This window comes from Cyprinodon variegatus, unplaced genomic scaffold (assembly GCF_000732505.1).
Source record: "Cyprinodon variegatus isolate N-32 unplaced genomic scaffold, C_variegatus-1.0 Scaffold16, whole genome shotgun sequence".
Classification (NCBI taxonomy): domain Eukaryota; kingdom Metazoa; phylum Chordata; class Actinopteri; order Cyprinodontiformes; family Cyprinodontidae; genus Cyprinodon; species Cyprinodon variegatus.
Genome location: NW_015150469.1, coordinates 947,852 through 972,824, shown reverse-complemented (window position 1 = coordinate 972,824; position 24,973 = coordinate 947,852). Strand labels below are relative to the sequence as shown.

The following is a 24,973-nucleotide window of genomic DNA, read 5'->3' as shown; positions in this document are numbered from 1 at the left end:
CTGAGGAAATAACCTGCCTGTGATTGGCTACATTTTAAGGCCTCTAGAGACAGTACTGTTTTCTTCCTATGTGTAGTTAATTACATTAGCACATAAGTTCTTGGCTAATAGATCTGATTTCATAAGCAACAGCCATCTATGTCACTAACTGGCAATTTTCTAAACCTAATGCTGGACACAAAAGAAACTATGCTTAACAGTAGTTACAAGCTTATAATATAAATGTCTGTGTTTAGTGATAAACAAGAGTTCATTCAAGCCTCAATATAGGCAGTGAAGCTAACTTTAGCTTATCTCATATGAAATTCCAAATTTAACAAAAACATAACAGCTTATGGCTACTGCTGCCCAAACACAGTCATGAGTATTAAATTAAATTATTTAAAGAAGACTTTATTTAAGATGACTTTAAGAGAACAGCTTGTCACTACCCGATCTGTCCCGGAAGCACGATCCGTTCGGCGCATGCACCATCAGCTCATTTGCACATGCGAATCCAGATATACTTCCGGTTCGTCCTCAATTTTATTTTGTTAATAATACCTAAATGACATTTTCCCTTCCCAAAAGTAGTAGACGTACTTTCTTTTCTCACTTGTCTCTGCCCGATCTGCACCAGAAATGGGATCCTACGCTACATCCGGTGGCTAACTTTTTCGGCTTTGGATTTAAACATAAATCTAGTGTTTTTGAATTGTATGTTTTTGTTTCGTTTTTTTAACCTTATGCTATATAGTATAATCTGTAATCTAAAGAAAGAAACAACTAAAATGCAGACAAACATGGTTTATGGCAATCATATTTCGCCGGACTGCTCTGAGCATGTCTGATGATGACGTCAGAGAAGCAGTTTAACGGAAAAAAATTTAAAAAGCATAAATATTGTCTCACAAAAGTCATAAAACATTTTTACAGACGTGTATTACTATTCCTTAGTGAGTTAAGAATAGAAATAAGTGGTTTTAGTACCATAATTACATTATTTATGGACACCCGGATGTATATCTGTTTGCGCATGTGCAGAACGGAACGTGTTTCTGGAGCGGATCGGGTAGTGACACAACTATTGGCAAACATGCTTCGTGTTATGAGGCACAACTAGGAAGTCTTAAGAGGTGGGATTGCCTGATAGGTAGCCAATAACAGGCAGTTTACAGGTCCCAGGTTGCCTCCTTTTTCACACAATTCTGTCTTCATACTAGGGCTCTGTCTGAATGTCCGCCCTAATCACCATATAGAGTGTAATATAACCACTGTATAGTGGCTACACCATTTTAAATGAGTGTCCGAATATCTAATGGATGAAAAAGTAGTGGACTTAAAATTTCCCCCAATGCAGCTTGAAATCATGCATGGTGACTAGACGAGCAGATATATCCCGCAATGCTTTGAACAGAGAGCTCTAATTGCAAAGCATTATGGGATTTGCTGTCACAGCGGCCCGTTGTCGGGCGAATAATAACAAAGATGTTGCAGGCACCGTTCAGTTGAGGCAAAGTACATGACCAATGGGGAGCGAAAAGCAGTAATCAGTCCCTGCTCTGTATAGTGATTGAGGGAATTAGGTGTTAGGGACGGACGTTCTGAAACAGCCCTGGTATTTGATTTTAGGTTTGCTAAAACGTCTTTGCTGGTTGCTCTGTTAGCTGGCTGCTTACTGCAATGGATGTTTTGAACCGAGGCGGGTCTCATGAGACGTGGATAAGAAGACTCTGCTCTGTTCAAGAAATGTATCTTACTGTTAGAAGCCATTGCAGCTACTGCAGTAAATATTAATTGTGATAGGTTACGCACTTTACATCATAGAACAGGGTCAGATAACCAAATTTACCTTTTCTTATATTATTTCTACAATTAAACACAATTTTTTTCATGGCAGCCTGTGCAGACATTATTTTCCTCCACCTTATTCTCTCTGTACTTCTCCATTTCTCTATAATTCATCAGACTGCCAATCATCTGAAGGAGCTACTGTATTTATAACACACAATATTCTTCTAAATATCAAAGAAACAATCCAAGTATTTGGGTCTCATCAAGAACCTGGAAAAGAACATGAAGTTGTATGTTTGATTAGCAGCTGTAGCGGGTTTTTTTCCTCTGATTCTCGTCATATCTTTGCTCTGGCGTCTGGCTGTTAAAGTCTTTTCATCTGCTGAGAGTGATTGATGCTTCTGCCCTCTTTACTCTCGGCATCTGCCCAGATTATTAAACAGCCCCTTGTGTGTAGCCTCAAAGAAACGGCAATAAATCATGAACTAAATGTCTGTGTCCAGTGGGCCGAACAATGTCAACAAACTGCACTAAGCTAAAGTCCCAGTTATGACCTTGAGGACAAGTGTTGAGAAAAATCCTGCCTTATAGCCATTCACTTTTCTCACTCACTCACACAGAGAAATGATTGTGAGATTGGCAATAGCCTGAAATGACTGAAATCCAAGCAGCTGCCTCATTTTAGTGATATACGAGTATCGTTTTCCTACAGAAACTCTTACATGTGATAGATGGATGTTATGTTGGAAAGAAGTTTATCTTGAGGTTCATCCTTCCTGTCTAACATCCTGAAGGTTTATTACAGGGATCAGTTTCTGAATGTGTGCCGGAAACAGTGGATACATCATTCGCCAGTAATAGAATTGCTATTTGCACATAGTTGATGGAAACACAAATCGAAGAAATAAAGTGATTTACAAGGTATGGAATTAGATGTTGTACTGTTCTTGGTAATAAAAAGTTAATGTGGTGGTCATAGTAGGTACTAGCATTAGAAACTGGATCCAGCTGTGTTTAGGTTTTAGTGAAACACATCGACTGCGTTGACTCTGACGTGTCCTCTCACATTATATAATGTTTTATGTTGCAGCGCTGCTCAAATGTATAGATATTTACATCAAAACACAACCTAAACTATAAAGGCAGTTCCAAACAGGAGCTGATGCTTGCCAACAAAATATATTTGTCTATCTATCTAAAGTATTTTAAAAGGAATAGAAAAGATGTCTAAATGTGGTCAGAGTTAGTCTGGATTGAACCAATGGCCTGAAGTTGGACTTTTTTGTCAACCTACCAACCAACCAGAGACCTATAGCGCTGCACACACTTAAACCTAAATACAATTAAGAGATGCCAGCTTACCAAACAGTCATGTTTTTGGACTGGGGGAGGAAGCCAGAGTACCCAGAGAGAACCCACACATGCACGTTGAACATACAAACTCCATGCTTCAAGACCCAGGTTGGGAATTGAACGACTTGAAAGATCTTCTTGCTGGAAGGCAACATTGCTACAATCTGTACCACCTTGCAGCCAATGGACAGTCGCACTGGGTTTACATTAGTACAACAATGCTATTAAATAATTACCGGTGAGACACTGGTTGCTTAATTGTTTATCTTCACTGCTAAACTTAAAACAAATGACTAAATCATTTGGCTTTTCAGTATATTTAAAACACACATAATCTGCACCCGAGTTAGCTCTTTATTATATCAAAAATGTTCAAGATTTACCTTCACTGTGTACAGAGCACTGATCTCTATGTATTCACTGGATTGCTGGTAGCCCATTGGTAGTACGGGGTTGAAGTGAAGCCACCGGCTGCCATATCGGTACTCCCTAGTTAGACCGGTCGTGCTACAGCCTCAAATAACGATTATTCTCTCATTTTCAGGGGGACTTAAGACCTAAGATAAATTCATAACTTTGACACACACTTGGTGTTTCATTGCATAAGTAGATTTTTTTTTAACTTATAATAAAAAATAGGCACATCACATTGCATAATCAGTATGAAGTCAATAAAGTCTATAAATCATGTAATATAACATATTATACAAATCCATAGGATGTACTAACCATCATGGCGTGGTGCCTCCACCATCTTTATTAGTTGCCGCTGTTGGGTAGCGACAGCTTATGGTGATAGCGACACGCTGTTACAGCAAATCCCATAATGCTTTGCGTCGAGAGCTCTTCTCATACACTTCGTAGACACTTTTTCTCCTATGACCCATGGCCATTTGAGAAAGGTGAGCTTCAATGACTGTCTGAAACCGTAGCTCACCACACATAAACACCTGAAAGTTTGCATGCACAGAAAAAGATAGCTAACTGGGGAAGAGCATGTAGGACAGCCTTACGTAAACATATAACCAGAATGATTGACAGTCAGGAGGACCACTTATTTAGATGATCCACCCGGAAATAAAAGATCATCCTCTATGCCTTTAACGTTTACTTCCTGTTCGTTCAGCAATTAACACCACCCTTTCTATCCATGATGTTAAGATTTAATCAGAGTAACACAGTTTTCACAAAAGGTTGCATATCTTCCATTTGACATTGTTATTGTCTGATGGGTTATTGAATGAATTGATTAATTTTTTTGATTAACAACTAGGCTAATCTCTGAAGGCCCGACATGTTTGTTCATTAGCAGCATGCCAATTAAGATTACGTGGGAGTCCAGGATCTATGCAGTATGTGTATCAGCGTGGCAACAGGAGATTCAACATTTCCATCATCAACTGTAGCTTTTAATGCTGTGCTTCTGCTCTGTTGTCCATATTATTAACAAAAAGTCCTGAAAAGACTAATGACTACCAAGGGTCAATTTAAGGCAAACCTTACAGTAATTTATATGGAATTTAATCAAACCTACACTAATGTCCAAATTTTAAGAGTAGTCCCTCCTATAAACAGGACAAGTGTCTGTTTATAGGAGCAGTCACCCAGCGCCTTGGTTGTCAAAATATTCTAGTTTGAAATATGTAATCCATAACACTGTCACTCAAATGGTTTCAGTACTTATGGCGTTCTAAGTCAGATAAAAGTCTCACTGTCTGTTTCTGAGAGAGACAGAGGAGGTGAGATAAAGAAGACGTCTTGTATCCCATGGGGTTCTTTTTGAGAGTATAGTCACCGTCAGCCTGAGTTATTGAGGCTAAGAGTCCTACAGTCGGTGTCTGTGGGAGTTGATTGTGCCTCTTTTGTTCGCCTAAAGCAAACTTGGTAAAAACTGAATTAATTACGGTTAAAACTAAATATTTGCAAGATGTGGAATTCTCTATGTGAGAACCTTGTTAAATGTAGTGGTACGGTAACAAATGTTTTTTTTTATTTCTTTTTTATACTTCAATGTGTTCAGAGAATGTGACAGTGTGTTTTTAAGCTGTGAAATAAAAGTCTTTCTAAAGGTTTTTCAGGAATTTTCTTTAAAGATTAGTTACTTTCCTCTCCTTCCATTTTCACTTGAATGTCTATGTAAATCATAGAAACGGGATGCTGCATTTCAGCGAACTCCTCATATTTACCAAAGGTCACAGAGGAAAATTCTTCTCAGTCGGAAAACTTCTGTGCTGTCCTCTTCCCTGGTAGCAAAATAAAATGATGTACATTACATTTTTTCAGCTTTTTTTAATTGTCATTACAGTCACAAGTACAGGGCAAATATGTAGTGGCATTATAGAGGCATGATAGAGGTCTTGTTCTCTATCATGGAGGGAAGCTGTGTGTTTCCACCACCACAAGTCTCCACTATCTTGTGAGCATACCGCATGATATGTGGTAGTTGCTGATCCTTGATCTCCAACTGTTAGGGGATTGTCCACCCAGTGTGTGAAGTCTGGATTCGGTGGACAGCGCAGAGCACGGCCATCCACTGCATCCATTCCCGTCTCCAGTCATCTTGACCTGTCTTGCCACCGGATCTAGACGCTCTCGGATGAGAGAGTGAGGTTGACGTTGCGCAACTCTTCCTTACTTTAAACAAAGTCATAGCACAAGTCATCTATCATCCTTCCAACCCATCCCCTTCATCAAAACCCTGTGGCGATGGGTGAGCGGCGAAGCGACAGGTGTGGGTACAATGGGAGTCTTAGCTGTAAACCTGCAGACAGGCAGCTCAGTGCCAAGTGGTCGTTATTCACTGACCGGAGCAGCGGTGGAGCTCGGCAGCAGTCTGAGCAACTGAGCGGCCCTTTTTAGGAATGCACTGCTCACCTCCATAGCATGAGGAGCAGACTAGAAAAGGTGTTGCAAACATTTCCTGTTCCAACTCTCCCTTACCAGCATGCCATGGTTGGCAGGGACCCTACTACTGTGGTCGAAAACAAGGAAAAGAAAACTGGGCAAAGAAATGAACTCTCTGCATTTAACCCATCCCCTTGGGGAGCAGTGGGCTGCCATTGTTGGGCGCCCGGGGAATAGTGTGGGGTTAGGGTCTTGCTCAGGGACCCAGAGTTGCAGTCTGTGGGAGTGGGACTCGAACGTAGAACCTTAGGATTCCAAGCTCTATGCCCTGACCACTAGGCCGCCACTCCCTTTGCGAATTTCTTAGTTATTGATTTGGTATACAGCAGAAAGATCAATTCATATAGAGGGGTTAATTTTCTATGTAGGAGCGCTATTATTTGTTTTTGCTTTTTTACACACGAATGAAATCTCTCTTAAAACTATGACACACTAATAAGGGAATCCAAGCCCCATTTTCACATATTGGTTCTCAGTGAGGTGAGTTAGAGTCTGGGGATGGGATGCTTCAATAAGCTGGGTGTTTGGCATTGCCAGCTGATTGGATACCAGGTACTCAGACCCAGGAGGACCCAAACAAAGCCCCAGGTTCGTCTCCTCCCAGTTCCTCCATGTTTCACTGCTTGCTCCCTCCTCAATGATCTATCTTCCATTCTTTCTGATCTCTACATCACAGGGAAACACTTTTTGTTGCCTCTCCCTGCATGGACTAGGGGCTAAAAACATTTCTGTCATAAAGATGAAACAAAAAAAAAAAACATTCAGGTTCTCTTTGATCTCTTGTTTGTCATTCAGGCTCTTTGGTAGCCTTGCTTTGTGATTGAACACATGCATGTTTGTTCCCTTGCAGTGTGAGTTGTTATTTGCCCCTAGGCTTTATGCACGTGCATCTGTGCGTATCAAACAGGTGTGTGTGTGTGTGTTGGTTTGTGTGTGTGTTTGTTTGTCAAGGGACAGGCAGATGTTTCAAACCACAATGATGTCAAACAACAGCAGGCTTTTGATGAAGCTCCTGCGGGAAAAACCTCTTTCCCTTTGCATTAGGGGAGCCTGAAGAACAGTGGTGTGAGAAAGGAGTTGGCTCCTTAAGGATTCTTTATCAGGGTACAATGTTCTGCAGTCATTTCCTCACAAAGGGCTTGACTCAGCTAAAAAGGCAGGAATATACATTTGGTTTGTAAGCGAAAAGCACAAGGATGAAAGTTACTTTGCAGATGAACAGACAATGAGCAAAGTATTTAAGGTGTGTTGCTGAGAAAGATCTCATGCTTCAGTGATTTGCTCCCTCTGTCCTCTGTGTCATTTTTCTGCCCCGTCATAATTCTGGTAGTGTAGCGTTTAGCCTGCAGTGGTGGCTGACAGGGCTTCGTGCTTTGATTTAAGAGGACTTATTAAGAAATACAAAACTTATTTTCTGCGCTTCAGAGATCCCAGTCGGACGTCTGAAATCCCCACCATGTGAGAGAAAAGTGAAAACATGACTGTGGCTTTTTTGTTTTGGTTCTTCTGGGTTGTTTGAAATATTTCAAGCCGTCAGAGTTGATTAGGAATTGTTCTGCTTAGAGAAAGAAAGAAGGCCTTCACCCCTTTATCTCATTTAAACTTAAACTTCAAGTCAGGTTACATTTAGTGAACCATGAAAGAAGAAAGTTGAGACTTTTTTTGCCTTTTTGCTTTTCAATGAAATCCAATTAAGGCTTGTTCATGTTAAATACTGTTTTTAAAGAACAATGACTTGGTCCCACATCTGTCCAATAATCATTTGGCCTTAAAAAGGTTCCCATAAGGTCTGTTTCTGTTAACCATCAGATTGTTAAAATTATAATTACAAAAAGGTCATATAAAATTTCTTTTATTTTTGCAAAAGAGCAATGGAAACAATTTTTTGCATCACACGATCTGCAGCTTGACCTTACTGCCTTTTAAAAAGACAAAAAAGAAGACCAGCGGTACTGTAGTTGGAGGATGAAATGTGGAATATAACTTTGTGTTTTCATCCACTGACGCCATGTTGTTTTCAGAGTTTTCACCTGTACAACATCTTCATGTGCAATTTTAATTTTAATATGGAAACTGTGCAATTGCGAAACGTTGCATTTTTTGGAATAAGTTGGATTTTGACATAGATTTGTGCAAATTCTTTTTAATAAAAAGGCAGCTACAAACTGATCTTGACACAATTAGTCCAAGATGGAGAAGCGCTGATTCAAAACTACTTTGCACATTACTTATGCAGCAGAACATTGTGTTTTGTGCCTATGATGCTAAGATATAACTATTTTATTTTACATTTTACAAAAGTCTGCAATGACCATTTTTGATCAGGTGACATCCGTGTTTGTGAAAACCCTTCCCATGGTTTCTTAAACAACAGGTGGTGGTCGGTTCATGGCTGTCTTCTCAAGAAAAGGACATTTCAAGGTCTTCTCTCAGGTTACAGAAGAAAACATTTGATATCTTCTTTACTGCTGTTATCAATTGACTGTGAAGAAAAGGGCAGCATTAATTTAAAGGCACTCACCTCATTAAGCAGAAACTGATTATACATACCGACTCTCGCTGGCCTTTTATGATGTAGATTATCAACAGTGTAGGTGTGTGCCGTTAAATGAGCCAGAAAATGCACCGAGCCTAATTTATCTCAGAAATTTAGCCAAATTAATGGGTGTTCCAAAAGAGCCAGGGAACAACAGCAAGCATAGCTAGTTATAGCACAGCTCATATTGCTGAATGCCGAGTGCTTTAGGTGCCATCTGTGTCGAGTGTGCTGATGATTATTGCACTGACAGTTTTCCACCCATAACATTAAGTTTCAGAGCCTTGTGCAGCATGCTCATTCCTTTTTAAATATCAGCTAAAACAGTTGATTGCACATCTCTGCCTAATGTATGGGGATAATGTCACTCTCCTTATGGCGCAGTAAGCTCAGATAAAGAGTTTCATCTAGCTGCTAGATGATCTTTTTGTTGATTTTTGAAAAATGAAAACATTAAAAGAAGCTATAGATTCCCTACCTCAACATATTCTGAGTGTATTGTATCTAAAACTGCGACTATCTGGACCTTGTCATTATACGTTTAAAATCAGGAACACCCAGCTTTTGCAGGAGGACCTTAGTAAGTTAAGATGTTTTAACTAGCTGGATTCTAAGTTGGACAATTCAGTTTCCTGCATGTCAGTTTTTATTTCATCTTGAAGCGTCACTCGCCCTATTGTTGTCATTGGTGATTTCACATATTTTCTGTCTAACACTAAGAGATATTTGGGAAACACAACTTTTTTGGTGTTACAAGTCACACTCCACTGAACATAAGCATCGGTCGGATGGTGTTGGAGCCGGCTGAGTTTTCATGGCTCTGTGAATAAAAAAAATAGTGCGTTACATTTCTATGTCCTTTGCAGGGATGTAAAAAAAAAAAAAACATCTCCTATGAGTCTAAAATTATGTTGATTTTCTGCCTGCCTCTTGCCCAGAGTTGCCAAATAAATCTAACGAGGTGGTAATTAACAGATGGCAGGGTTTTCCTCACCGTATCTGGAGCTGCACTGTCATAGAATGGCTCATTAAACGCCCACTGCCACCACTGATTGTGACATCCCTGCATTACCTTTGCACTATTTAGGGAAAGAGCTCTGAACATGGATGCTCAATGTAATTAGGCTGCCTGTTAAGTTGGTGCTTTGGAAAAGAGCTGCACTTTTCTTTAGTTATTTTAGCCCATTGGATGATGAGGTGATGTGAAAAGATTTTACACCAACCTTAAAGGAGGATAGTTCCATAACTAAACAACTTTTCAGGTCTGTCTGTTGGGTAAACATGTCACCTGTTCAGCTAGAATGAAATAAATCCATTAAGGGTGAAAATACATATATATAGATAAAAAGGGTAAATTCTTTGATTAAACATTTGTTGAGGTCCTTTTTTTATTAAGCGTTTGATCTTTGTCAGTTCAACCAATGCAGTAATTATAGCAAACCTGAATTAAATCTAAAGTTCAACTGTCCTTCTAGGATTTTCCTGACATTTGCTCACCTTTTGAAGAGACGATCCAAAGAATCTCATTGTTCAAGGAAGCATTGCTGAAAGAGCTAGAGAAATGTAATGGTTATTTTCTTTCCAATGTATTCTTCAAAAGCAAAATATGGAACCAACAAGCTTTTAGCCCAGGCCGATGTACCCTAAAAACGTGTGGAAGATAACATTTAGAACCAACACTTGGAAGTTATAGGATTTCCACATAAGACGCATTTTTGTGTTTTTAAAAAGCCGTGGGCAGGTTTAGCTAATAGAAACAAAATCAAAATGCACCATACTCACAAGCTGAAATTAAATCAAGGGGCTTTGATTGGGATGTCCACACTTTGCAACTTGGCTACCAAAAGTAGATTTACAATTTTTCTATTACGTCAGACTCAACACTTGTAAGTAAAAATGGGGATGAGTACACAGGACGGCCTTAGGAAAACATATTACCAGAATGTTTGACAATTAGGATGACCACTTATTTTGAAGATCCACGCAAAAAAAGTAACATCCTCCACTATACCTTTATACCTTTAAACTCCACCATCTTAATTCGGGTTGTTTTTGTTTTTTTATGCTGAGGATTCTCAATATTAACAGCTCTCCAGTGACTTGTTCCATTGCACCACAGCAAGACGACAGCTTGTGTGCTCCCTTTTATACAAATAATCTGTATTCTCATTGTACAGAATACGAAAACATTAGTTTTGCAAAATCTCTTTTCTCCATTGTCGTTCAGTTAGGTTGCTAGTAGTCCATTTATCGGACCAGGAGGTAGTGGTGTTGTCACACATAAACATACAGACAATACCGTCTTAAGTTTAGTTTTGTATCATTAAGATCACCGGCTTAAATGTGGTTCTTCATTTTTTGGAGATCTACTTGATTGTGGCCTGTTCTTTTAAAGCTTAAAGTCAGAGTGAGTTGATCCATCTGGTATTCACTGAAATGCCGCCCTGCATTTTGTCCTGAATTATTCACTTTTTGCAGAACCTTGGAAAGTTTCTGACATATACTGAGAATTACAGATGGGAGAGTTAGTAACCGTTTGTCCACTGCCAAAAAAATGATGGACAGCAACATGTTTTCTGTTTTCACTCCGGTTTCCTTTTATGACAGAAAGTTCGAGCTGCATTTGAACACAAATGCAGTTTATTCCTAATTTCTGAACCTTACAGTATTTGGAGTTTGAGGCACTAAGCCTAATGTGTATTTATGGAAACAAAAGCTAAGGGAGACTACAGTTTACGAAAGACCAGCAATGACAGCTTAGTATGAGTTAGAGCGTTATCTCATCTCTAGGTTTTGGGAGGCATTTGGGGGTCCGTTATGGCTGATTAATCTCAGCACCAAGAGAGGCGCAGTCAGTGATGGAGCGATAGAGAAATGATCAAATGGGAAGCAGAGGGAGGCATGGTGGGTTTCCACATGTGTTCCCATGCATCATCATGTCTCCTCTGTGCTGAAACCTATACCCCCCCATCCTGCCCTTCACTGCTCCCTTCGTTTTTAATAACTCTCCATCCTTGAACCGTTGCCCCTGCTTTTATCCACCGTCTCGCCCGACTGTAGGAGAGAGAGCGGCTCAAAGCCAGATGACCAACCACAAAGACCTCCATTGTGTCCCACGTGCTTGTGTCCACATCGTAGTTGGATGATGTGCTGCTTTGTAACGTAGCAGAACGCCCCCTACCCCTCCTCTTATCCCATCTTTGGAGATACGACGCAGTGCACTAACACAACCTGACAGGCGGGCCACAAAGACTACACTGTTGGCTGCCCTCGAGTTGTCTACTTTGGGCAGGAGGGGTGATTTGCATTTGTTCATGTGTGCACTCAAATGAGGGTACATGAGAATAAGATTGATTTTACTGCATCAGTGGGGTATCTGTTAGCTGTGACTTATCTCTAATGACAATTACCTCTATTGTCGCCTTCCCTGAAGTCAGCTTATCTCTTCAGTTTTAAAAATCGGGGTCTCTTTGGTGAAGGAATAATGACTTCCACCTTCTTAGACATGAAAACAGCCAGTGATGGGGAAAGAGGTACATGCTCTTGTTTAGGAATTTGTGGGGTTTTGATCTTTTTTAGTTTCTGGGAACATAAACCGCAGGCTTGTGGCTTTAGAGTTGATGCATAGCCAGACCCGGCTTTTGTTTCCTTGACCCAAATTCCTTGAATTTGTTGCGCCATTTAAAACTCCATGGAGTTGCATAACTGTGAACACTTTGCCTCTTCCCCCCTCTTTTTTTTTTTTTTTTTTTTTATACCATTGCCGATTAGTGGACTACTTCAATTTGAGCAAAGCAGATGATTAGCTTGTGTATGCTGCATATCAAAACCCCTAAGGGGTGAGTTGACTTTTACACCTACTGGGCAAAGAGACTGAAATGTTTCTGTCATAAATGAGGTGAGGGAAGCTGTTGGGTGAATTCTGAGAAACATTTCGTTCCAACCACTCCCAGCAGGATGCCTTTTATTTTCTTATAAAATCTCAATTTATTTATTAAGTTTACAGCATTTTCTAACTTTTTATTTCCATGAATCCTAATCTCCGCTGCAAGGCCTTACTGCTAAGAAACTGATTTCATAAAAAGCTTAGTTGGTCTCAGAGGGGAAATTGTCCAATGTTTGAGATGCCTCAGAAATTTTATTTCTTTTGCCGTTCGATTTTTTTCCCCCCTCTTTCTCACTTTAAAATTTCAGCTGTATCTAGATTTTTCCATGGTAATAAGATCCCACTTGGTGTTTACATGCGAGTCGATCTGCAGTAACGAGTGGTTTCAGTTTGATCATGAAAATGTGTTTTAAAAATCCACAAAGACTTCTGATTGGTCTGCTCTATTTTTTCAGCATCCATTCAATGGTTGTTTGCTTTTGCAGTAGATGTGACATCAAAATATGTCTGTGAGAAAGCAGTCATAGTAGAGAAAGGTTGTGCCAACATCTTTTGAATATGGTTAACACGGCTTCAACTGCTGGTGAAGCACATTTTAGAAAAAAGGTTTTAATGAAACACTCGGGCGTCACTCATCTGTAAGGTTACTGTTGGCTTATTCATTTAGTTTCTGTCAGATATAAATGAACCTTCTTTTTAACTATTTATTGCATTTTTCTTAGATTTTTATCTATTCATGTAGTTATTATAGATTGTATTAAAAAAAAAAGGTTTTTTGTTATTTGTAGGTTTTTACATGCAACTATTAATCAAAAATGTAGAAAAGAAAGTCAATAAACAGGTGAATGCTTTTGGAAACAGAATTAACCGATAAGATTTCGCAAAAATAACTTTTTGCATTCCCTTGGTTTTTTTTTTTTTTACTTTCTCAAAAAAAAGTAAATGTGCTAAAGAGGAGATGGAAACTTTTGCAAAAGTTCTGACGTGGCAAACAATTATCTCACTTGTCTGATCAGCTGTTTCCAATGTGAGCATCTGGAATTTGCAATTTATTGATTAAACATTGCTCCATTTCTGATCGTTTTGCTTGCATGCAGAATCTACTTCTTGCTTACTACAGTGAAGCGTAAAATATGAGAACATTACGCTTTTTGTAGCTGGGTTAATTCGCTCTAATAGATGAAGAAAATGTCTAATTGGCCTTTTTTTTCTCAGCATCTTAAAAGTTTGCTCAAAATCTGTTTGATATTTGGATAGAAAAACAGCAGATAAAAGTTCATTTTTGGTTATCAACATGCTAGGCATGTTTTTTTTTTTTTTTATAGATTTCTCTTGATGTAAATAAGTCTGTAATATAATTTATTATAGTGTTTTTTGTTAGTTTTCTTATGTAAGCATCCAGTTCCTGTTCTCCTTATTTTTATGGAATTATTCATGTATTTATAATTTTTTCAATACATGATTATAAAGGACTTTGCAGCACGGCTCCTTCCATCCTTGTACTTTGTTGGACTCTATTTGTTAATGCGTCGTTCTTTCTTCTTCTAAACCGAAGAACAACCTGTTATCACTGTCCTAGTCCCTCTGGTTTTTATAATGAAGAAACAAGATTATTATTTAAATCTCTGCAGATGTTCTCCTGAGAGAGCTTGTCTACTTTTTATTTCTTTGGTAGACCTCATTGCATGCATGTCATTATTTCCTGTTAGTCTGGCGCCTAGCTTTAATTATTTAACATTTCCCTAATCTGAAGACAATCGGTAAGATCTGGCTGGATCACTAGAAAAAGATGCACAGATTCCATTAGCTTTGAGCTTTCCAGTTCCATATTTTAGATCCATGTTTGAAACTTAAAAACATGGAAGAAAGACAGATACACAATATAAAAGAACATTCTGAAGAAAAGGCTTCAGCAAAATGTTTTCTACCATGTCAAAGTGGTATATGGTGTTTGATGACATTATCAGATCCTTGTGGTCATTGCCACACTGAGCTGAAGGGCAAATTCTGCAAAGCAACTTTGATGAGAGAGTGCTTCCAGCTGTCCTTTAGGAAGTATCGTCTCCTGAACGCCCAGTGATTCCAAACATGTGGCGTACTGCAACGAACACAAGGGACCTTTCTCTGCCCCCTTCCGCCTCTCATTGGGCTGACATTGCTTCACATGGGGGACAATAAGATAAGAGATCTATTTCTTTTCAAGTGTCTGGAGTGCAGCTTGAGCACAGCTGCTGAGGTTCTCAGGAATCTGAGGTGTTAACACAATTTGCATTAAAAGTAGGGGTGTAACAATACATCTGGCTCAGGAGACCAGATTATGCACAATATTAGGTTGTCAGGAATGTGACAGGACTACTGAGAATGCTGCCTTTCTGTGTTTAAACAAACACAATATAGAAGTGGGTCTCAAACTATGCTTCAATCACAACTGACAGGTCTTTGGTTGCCTGTATTGGTACCTATATTATGCAGTTTGACGCAGCCTTATAAGAGAAAAATGTGAAGAAATTAACAATGTCATAATGCTACTAAAAGCATTGATCTCCATATTTGGGGCCGGCAGTAATACCTTCCACTTGGTTTATATAAATGTGGGGAAAAAAAATGTGTTTCGAGAGATGTCAAGATGTCTTTCATCACTCCACCAATCTTATGTTCAGTTTACCTTTAGACTTGATAAAACTGGTTGTCAGAGCTAATTAGAGTATTTAAAAGACTATAGAATCAATTTCATATAGAGTTCATTTGTTTCTTGGTTGGCTGATGCAGATGTTTCTGTCCCTTTTTCCAGGTAAGGTGTTGAACACGGATTTACGTCACTACCTCAGTCTACAGTTTCAGAAGGGCTCCCTGGACCATAAGCTCCAGCAGGTGATCAGGGACAACCTCTACTTGCGCACTATTCCCTGTGAGTATCTCCTAAATCCTTTGCCACCCTCTCTCTGCATTGATCGTTGCCTTTTGGCCTGTCCAGAAAGAGGCTAAGCCATGCTCCTCTCTCACTTTCTCACTCAATTTTTATACATTTTTATTTCATTCTTATTGGCATTAATAGTTTTATTGGTAATTTCCCTTTAATATGTTTTAGTTTCAGTCTTTCTGCTTATTTATTCCTAATTATAACAGGAATTGCCTTGCAAAGTTCTGGTTCTCCCTCTGTAAAAGACATGGAACGATGTAAGATTAGCACAGTATAAGATACCTTTGGAATGTTTCAGGACTCTTCTTACAGAGACTTTAGTATAATAATCTCACCTTTAGACCTTAAATGTATTCAATTTGTCTAGATTTTCCATACTTTAAATTCTAAATTGAGAAATTTCTTCATTCAATTCTTCTGCAATTTAATTTATAGGTACATGTTAGGACCTGAAATCGAGCCATTATGTGTTTAATGAAAGTCAGTCATATTAATCACTATTAGCAGCAATGTCACAGTAAAATTTACATTTAAAGGTCCTAGCTACAACTTATAAAAAAAAATTTATCCAAAAATAGCACTTCCACAGAATGTCTGTAGTGGTGAGGGATAAAAGTATTAATATGATTGAATGTATTAAATAAATAGTTGTGTTATAAACTTTGGTCTGAAATCTATAAGTATTTACCTCTAGTTATGATGCCAACAGAAAAAACAATTCTACACCAAAAGGAATAGTTTGTTGAAGTGTAGCTAAGGTGTTACCATATCCCAGTATATCTGTGATATTTTTAAAATGCCATCAATCCATCCACTCATCTTCTTCCTTTTATCTGGGGTCGGGTCACTGGGGTAGCAGCTTCAGTATGGAGGCCCAGACATCCCTCTCCCCAGCCACTTGGTAGTTCCTCTGGTGGAATCCCAATGCGTTCCCAGGCCAGCTGAGAAACATAGTCCCTCCAGCGTGTCCTGTGTCTGCCCCTAGGTCTCCTCTCAGTGGGAACCTGGAACACCTCACCAGGGAGGCGTCCAGCAGGCATCAACGAGATGCCTGAGCTACCTCAGTTGGCTCCTCTCGATTTGGAGGAGTAGCGGCTCTTCTCTGAATCCTCCATGGATGACTGAGCTCCTTACCCTATCTCTAAGGGAGAACGCAGACACACTACGGAGAAAACTCATTTCAGCTGCTTGTTCTTGTTCTTTCGGTCATGACCCAAAGCTCATGGGTCATGACCCAAAGTTCTTGTTCTTTCGGTCATGACCCAAAGCTCATGACCATAGATGAGGGCAGGAACGTAGATTGACCGGTAAATTGAGAGCTTTGCATTTTGGCTCAGCTCTCTCTTTAGCACAACAGACCGGTACAGTGAACGCTTCACAGCAGACGCCGCACCAGTCCGCCCATAGATCTCCCACTCCATTTTCCCCTCAATTGTGAACAAGACCCCAAGATACCTAAACTCCTCCACTAGGGGCAGTACATCCTCCCCAACCCGGAGAAGGCACTTAACCCTCATCCCGGGAGCTTCACTAGTTCACTAGTTTAAAAGATGGCTACGTCAACAAGGAACTAAATAAGGGTGAGCTTTTGAGCATCAGTGCTGCCTTAAGAAGGCAAAGAGGGCTTAGAGGTAATTCAGAGGTTTTCATTTTTCTTCTGAGCTGGTACAGTAAGTTGAATGTTTTGCTTTGCCTAGGAGAGTGCACCACTTACTGGGCAGGAGGAGTTAAACTCGTGGCAGCTCTAATGTGTTTGATTGAAAACATGTTAAAGATGCATCTAGAAATACTAAATTTATCCATCAAGAGTCTGGAAACAATAATTTCAATTGACAAAGTGGCGTTAACCTGCTTTAGTTATAGGTGAGGTTGATTATAATTCCTTTAGCTTATTTTTTAAAAGCCATGTTGGTCTAAAGTTTAAATGATTTACTATTTAAAATTTCTCAAATTCAACTTATGAAAACATTTTTTTGTCATAAAACCGATCTGAATGTGAATAAAACATGAATCAATTCTATTTACTTAAAGGAGTATTATCCAGGTTTTAAAGGTCAATTTTACTTTGTTTGGTTTTCCATTTGCATTTAAAATGAGCTTTCATTTCAAATGTCTTCAGGGAATGGCAAACATCATCAATGGTATATTCCCCTTTAATATGGAAAAAAAATAATTTTTTATTGTAGAATTATGTATTTATGAGATTTAATTCAATTCGATTCAGATTATTTGTATAGCGCATGTCATCTCAAGCCACTTTACAATTCAACCAGATCATAGTCAAATTGATTACATTTTTTTCTATCTAAGGAAAAACCAGTTAATTGCATTGACTCATTGAGTCAAAGGAAATCCCTCTCACTAAGCATGCTTGTAGCGACAGTGGAGAGGAAAAACTCCCTTTTAACAGGAAGAAACCTCCTGCAGAACCAGGCTCAGGGTTAGCGGTCATCTACCAAGGCTGACTGGGGTTCAAGGAGATGGAAGCAGGCATACAGAAAGAAGCAGAGATACAAAAGGCAGCTGTAAAAGGTGGCTCTGTCCAGGAAACACACTGCCAGGCAGACAAGCTCTGAGCCAGCTCCCATGTCAGAGGATGAAGTGAGAAACAGGACTACACCGAAAAGGAGGCCAGTCTCAAACATTTATATGCAAAGGTGTTGATGGCAGCAGCGCAGCTGATATTTCTCTCCAGGATGGAGTCACAGCCTAACAGTAACAGACGAGGCAAAGCTACTACGAGAAAAAGCAGAGAGAGCAGAACGTTAGAGATTGAACTAACAGATTCTGCAGAGTGTGAGAATAGAGAAATATGTATAAAGCAGAACGATGAAAAAATGGACCCTATGTCCTCCAGAAGTCTAAACCTATAGCAGCATAACTGTATAGATAGCTCAGGATAACCTGAGCCACTCTAACTATAAGCTTCATCAGAAAGTAAGGTTTTAAGACTACCCTTAAAAGAAGACAGAGTGTCTGCCTCACGGAATAAAACTGGTAGTTGGATCCACAGGAGAGGAGCCTGATGACTAAAAGATCTGCCTCCCATTCTACTTTTAGAAATTCTAGGAACCACTAGTAAATCTGCAGATTGAGAGGGTTAGTTAGGAATATAGGGAACAATCATACCTCTGATATAAGATGGAGCTTGGCCATTTAAGGCTTTATGTGTTAGAAGGAGGATTTTAAATTCTATTCTTGATTTAACAGGAAGCCAATGAAGAGAATGCAAATGGTCTTAAGGTAAAACAATAAATACCACTTATTTGGACAATCTGCTCTGCTTGGCTGAGAATAGGCTGTTTAACAGACAACTTTTCTTAGCAGACAAAAAAAAAATCATCTATGCGCTTCACACTAAGATATTTGTAAACAGCTGAGTTTGTTTTCTCTGTACAGTGTTGGAAGAATGTAGGAGACCTTTATTCAGCCAGCTGACTGGTAGTAACAGGTAGGGGAGGGACAGTGCTACACCAGTCCACTCAATACTGCCCAAGAAAATAACTTTTGCCAACATCTCAATAAAATAATTTCAAATTCTTAAATGCTTAAAACCTGCCTATACCTTGATATTGGAAACAGGCCCTTTCCTATTATGTAATTATGTCTGAATTCATAAAGCAGCTGTGATTTGGCTTTAAGAAGATCTAAATGAAAAGATACCGAAAAGAAACACTTGATGAACTGGAAATTGATGGTTGGCATTCTCTTCAGAAAACTTAAAATCTTTTATCCTGTAGGAAAAAAGATAATAGTGTTGAGGGGTATCAGAAGTCCTTTGCTTTAATATTAGATTTCATATCCCCTTATTTTTATATACCTTGTAGCTGTGGTGTTTTTGCTCCTATATGACTCTGTGTTTATTGCCCCTTAGAAAAACGGTTGAGTAAATAACCATGAAGGCCTGTTTCTGATTCCACGCCTGAGTGACTTGAGAACCGACACCAGGTTTAATAAAAGACATGCTGTGATCTCGCCAGCATCACCTTGGCTCTACTGAACGTTTTTGTTGGAAGAAATGGGTATTAAAATGTTTTCTAACAACCATTATTGGGGAAAATTAAAACTCTGCTATTCGGCTTTGTAAGTAAAGGTTATTACAGAGCCAACAGTGATACCATGAAACGTATCCTGAAAGAGCCGTGCTGCACGGCTGTGTTCAAATTGCAGTAACCTGGTTGAATAAAGGGCAGATTATACTTCTGCAACTGCACACATCAAATGTCGCTAGGGTCTGGTGGCGAACCAGTTTTGCTGGTATGCTTCTGCACCGTCGGTCTGGAATTTCTAGGGACGCACAGCAGTTTTCTGCGAAAGTGCAAGGTGAAGCCTATTCGAGAACTCGCGGTTGATGGCCACGAGAACTTTGTTTCGACAGAGACCTTGGCATAATTTGTCTGAGGCATCGTACAAGTGGTTGTACTTCTGAACCTCCTCGATTAACCTTTTGTCGTAGTTGTCTATTGTAGTTGTTCCTCGGTTTTGTTCCTTGAGAAGCTACCGCACAGACAGCCGGAAAGGCATACCAAGGACCAATCACAGCTGTTTTTTTTCTGTGCACTTCCGCTTGAGGTCTGCGCGGGTTTGCGACCACCCGACATGTAGTCAGGATTTTTTTGAGGTGCGCGACAACGGTTTCTGAACCTCTGCGCGGGGGCGCAGAGACAGATTTGACTGTGCAGAGGCTATGCGTCAGAAGCATAAATTGGCCTTAAGTCTGCACTCTAACCTGTTAGAAATTCTGAAAGCTGAAAATGTGAAATATTAGAAAAGAACTTGAAGGAACATTTGTGTAAAAATGTGTTTCTTTTAGGGTCAAATTAAAAATAATTCAAATAAAATTCAAATAATCCACTTTGGCACTTTTGGTATTAACTTGGACAAGTTGTGCCGAATGGAACTTTTGCCTTAAAAAATGGTCACAGTTTCACAATGCTTATGACTAGAGATCTGAAATTCTGCACAGTTGTTTTCCACAACATGAACAACATGCGTAGAGAGTTGGAGAGGTTAACCAGGAATTCTACCCAAATTATAGAATATAAAAAATTACATTTTATTATGCAAGGGGCCATTTTTTTGGAAGTTTTAATAGCTCAAGTTGTGTCAAACTCAGAGTTTTGACCAGTGGCGGCCGGTGGAGTTTTCTCCAGGAGGGGGGGGGTATAAATTCAAAATAGATGAAAACAAACAACCAATCAAACATATAGTAAGTTATCACACCAGTATATTAATATTCCAACAACAAAAAACAGTACACTGTAAAAAATGTAAATCTCAATAAATCATTTTTTTCTTAAAATAAGTGCATTTTTCTTGAATTAAGGAGGTAAGGGAGACACTTTGCCAATGAAACAAGACAATTTACATTTAAAATAAGAAAAAAACAATTGTATTGTCTTATTTCAAGTGCATATTATCTAAGTATCTTATTCTAAGAGTAAAAATACTCATTCCATTGGCAAATCATCTTATTTACCCGCTCAAATTAACGGTAAAGACACTTAATTTAAGAAATTTTTACTCATTTTTAGATTGTTTTTGCAGTGTATAAAAACACTTTATAAAAACAAAACATAGTTAAATGTACAGGGTTACTATTTGTGCATAAATCTTGCCATTCTGAGGCTTTGTAAATGGCTAATCTGTGTTCTGCATGGTCACAAACCTAAAAAAAAATTACCAGTTTAATAATGGAGAAGCTATTAGTCATCTTTATAGTTTTTAATATATAAAAACAATATATTTCTGAGAATGTGTTTAAGAGTAACATCCAGAAAAAGTACACTATATTCAATATTATTTTGCATGTGAATCCCAGATTGTTCATGCTTCTTTGCCTTTTTTAAAAAGTGCTTTAAATCAGTTCTACCTGTCTTTATGCATTCTGGGTCAGATCCTGATGTCTGAAAAAGGAGGCAGGAAAAGAAGAATATACAGTAGTGTACAGTTCTACATCCAGTTAGCCAAGGCTTCTTGCTAAACCAGGTCCTGGAAAAGGACTTTTCTTGCACCATTTCTCTCTCTCTCTGTGGTGGTGATGCAACCTTCCGCCACATGTATATACATACATATATATGTGTATATATATAAAAGTTTACTTTTTTGTCATTATAATTCTTTAAACTGCACGATACAGGTTGTTATTCTAAATTCCTATTAATGATTTAGAGATTTTAAAAATATAGATATTTTCAAAGAATATAGAAAATGACTGTATTCTTTGCATTGAAATGTTCTATAATTACACTTTCATGAATGTTAGTAGCTTATTTTTTTATCCATGATATCATGTTCCTCTACAGTTGTGCATTAGAAAATTAGTCTGTGCTACATTTTAGAAAAAGCTTAGATTCAGAGGCACGTTTTTGTTCACTTTATGGGAAGAAAAACATATACAGGTAAATATCACCATACAGTTTAATAATGGTTCACTGATATTTTTGGTCCATATGGCCCTTAGTACCTCTTTTTATATTATTAGATCAACTGAAAAAATAACCAATAGTTCCCGACAAAGCTTGTCTACCTTAATGATGAATATCTAATGATTTGAAGATAACCAAATTGGGCTTTTTGGCCACCGTTCCAAAGGTGTGCACTTTGCAAAAAGATGTTTCACTTCTTGGGCTGCACAGTGGCGCAGTGGGAAGCACTGCTGCATTGCAGCAAGAAGGTTCCAAGTTCGATTCGCAGCCCAGGGTCTTGCTGCATGGAGCTTGCATGTTCTCCCTGTGGGTACTCCAGCTTCCTCCCACAGTCCAAAAACATAGCTGTTAGGTTTCTCTAGATTCTCCTTAGGTGTGAGTGTGTGCTTGAATGGTTGTTTGACCTGTTTGTCTCTGTGTTGCCCTGCGATGGACTACAGACCTGTCCAGGGTGTACCCTGCCTTGACAGCTGGAGATAGGCACCAGCACCCCTCGATAAGCGCGACAGAAAGTGGATGGATGGATGTTTCACTTCCACCATTCGGTGATACAAAGAAAACCAAGGGTTCACCTTCATGCTCCCCAACAGCACTGTGCAAAAAAAAGCACTGTGAGTGTGACAGAGCTGGAGGGGAATAAGGGTGCAGGGTTCTAATGCACTCCTAGCATTGAAAAATAAAGGCTAAAACTGAATTTAAAAATAAGTTATATTGATTGATTTTACTGCAAACTATTATCTGTTTTTAAATCGAGAACTGTACATGTTGAAACACAAACCCTTTAAATGTTTTAGATTAATTCTTTCATAATATCCTAATATCCTCCCAAACTCTTTCTAGCTAATATCACATTTTGCTCCTTATTTCACAGGTTCATTATAGGGAAAAAAGCAAACATATTGTGGGTGAGAAGTGTTAGTCTGGCTTCAGTAGCTCAGCATATGCAGCCTTTCCTCTCTGCTCACTCCAGAGCCTTATCCCACAGCGCTGAGCCACCGTGACCCTGTGAGAAACCTGGATAGCCACTCCACCATAACGTCTGCACTCATTACAGCAGGCGGAATAAGGTCTCAGGCTGAGGCGAGCATGACTTGCTTCCTGCACCAGACGCAGCAAGGCTTCGTTTAGTTTCCCCCTTATTTCATAAAAATATGACCTCTGCTCAATGCGGTGCCAGAGTAACAGGTTACCATGAGATCCTGCAGGTTTTTCCTCAATCAGGACCCCCATAAGATTATTGCCAGTAACTTGTCTCTTTCTGTGTGGATATCTGTCACAGCAAGGTGAATCAGCTAACCTGGTTTCATTTTGCAAGATCAAAAAAAAAAAAGGTTGGGTTATACAAATGGAAATAAAAAATTGGTCTCCACCGTTTCAGTCGCAGCAATTTGTCGAAAAGATTGAAGAGATGCCCGGTTTGAGTGCAGGCTTAACATAACATATCACTTTGTCTTACTACACGGAAAAAAAAGATTGCATCTCATCCACAGTAGCCCATAAATTTAATAAATGCAGTCCAGGGAGCTGCAAGATATAAATGGAGGTAAAACAAGGCCAATCCCAGTGAGACGAGACAAACACCGGATCTAAAGTGATAGCTCCAGATCTGCTTCACTTATTGCATTTAAGCAGACATGCATGCAAGGTAAGTTCTTTATTCAAATGTGGGTCCATAAAGACAGAAAAATGGATGCTAGTTGGTGTGCTTAACTGTCCACGGCTGTTAGATAATATGCATGCATATCTGATTGTTATGACTTCAAATGAACCTTCTCCAGTTTTCTTTGAGGAACCGCTCATTTGCATGACATCATACGCCTCAGTATGAGGTTCATTAAATCAAAACATCTGACCTGGATCATTGCTTTGTAGCAAGCTCATTATTTAAATTTTACATCAACATTACAATATGTCCTCTGTAGTGCTAAATCCCATGTCTGCCCATAAATCATCACAAAGGCTTATTTGGGTCATTGCTAAAAACAAAGGAGGTATAAACGGTTCATTTCACAGCATTTCCAAAGTACTTTTTCTGATATTCACTCGTAAAAAGCAAAACCACGCATCAGAGACAAGAACATGCAATACTTCAGGGTATATCTGGACTTTGAAAACCGCTGTGCAGCCTGCATTTGTCATCTTTTGCCACTTTCATGTTTGCTGCTTTAACTATTTCTGATGCTTTATATTTTTCCATGACTGGTGTTCTGAGAGGAAGAGGGAAAAGTTATTTCCTCGAAATTCATTGATGAATTGCAAAAGTTTATTTTAATTCAGCTCAAGGCAGCAATCAAATTAGCCTCATTGGTGATTCACTGGGAGGAAACTTTGTTAATGCAAATATTTTATCAGTTATTATGGATAGAGAAAGGTATTATTGGCAATTAAATTACATACAAAATTTGTTAATATTTTATTTTAAGATTAAATGATGGAGACGACTCATGATTTCGAAAGTACTCGGGTAAAGCAAATATGAATCTGTGGGATAATTTGGGTTGGAAGTATAAAGGAAACATAAATAAAAAAATTCTTTAGCTAAAAATGGAGGAGACTAAGATTGTTTGAAGTTCAGATTGAAGTTCAGTTAATTCTGTAATCAATGAAAAAAAAGGCAGACCTACAGTATATAAGATATATTTTCCTCCTGTTCCCTTTTTCAATTGTTTATTAATTATTATGAAAACAAATTTGCTAAATGGAAAAACTTGTTTTTTTTTTTCATTTAAAAGTTTTTATGCATAAAATGTCTTTTTCGTTCGCATCGAAATTGTTGCACTTCGCAAATCTCTAATGGAAAATATTTTTTTTGCATCATACGAGTCACTAAGATCTTCGGATGGACCTCGCTGCCTTGTGAAAAGAAGAAGTAGTTGGAGGATGACGGTGCCACTATAGCTTTGGCTGAAATATGAAACCTCTGTCTCATCTGCTGCTGCCACTTGCAATTTTAAATTGCATTTGTTATGTAATGTAAAAAACTGTATTTCCGAAACTTTGCGTTTTCGAATTTAGCTGAATGTCTACATAGTTTTGACAAATGCAGCTATTGTCACACCAAACCCAAGGCAACATGACGTCCGAAAGATGTCAGGACTTATTTTGTTGCAGAATTTCCTCAGAACGTACAGATTAAAGCCTTTTTTGTTTTAAACTGGAAGCATTTAAATTGA

At 38.8% G+C, this 24,973-nt stretch overlaps 1 protein-coding gene across 3 annotated transcripts in view; it reads left to right on the top strand.

The window, feature by feature from the left end:
• The window catches only part of LOC107091967 (membrane-associated guanylate kinase, WW and PDZ domain-containing protein 3-like), a 179,321-nt gene that overhangs the window by 88,048 nt on the left and 66,300 nt on the right, over positions 1-24,973 (top strand). For all 3 annotated transcript variants that reach the window (XM_015386231.1, XM_015386222.1, XM_015386240.1), the window contains one exon: positions 15,244-15,360. In XM_015386231.1, coding sequence (XP_015241717.1) covers positions 15,244-15,360 — 117 coding nt within the window. The remainder of the gene's footprint in view (positions 1-15,243; positions 15,361-24,973) is intronic.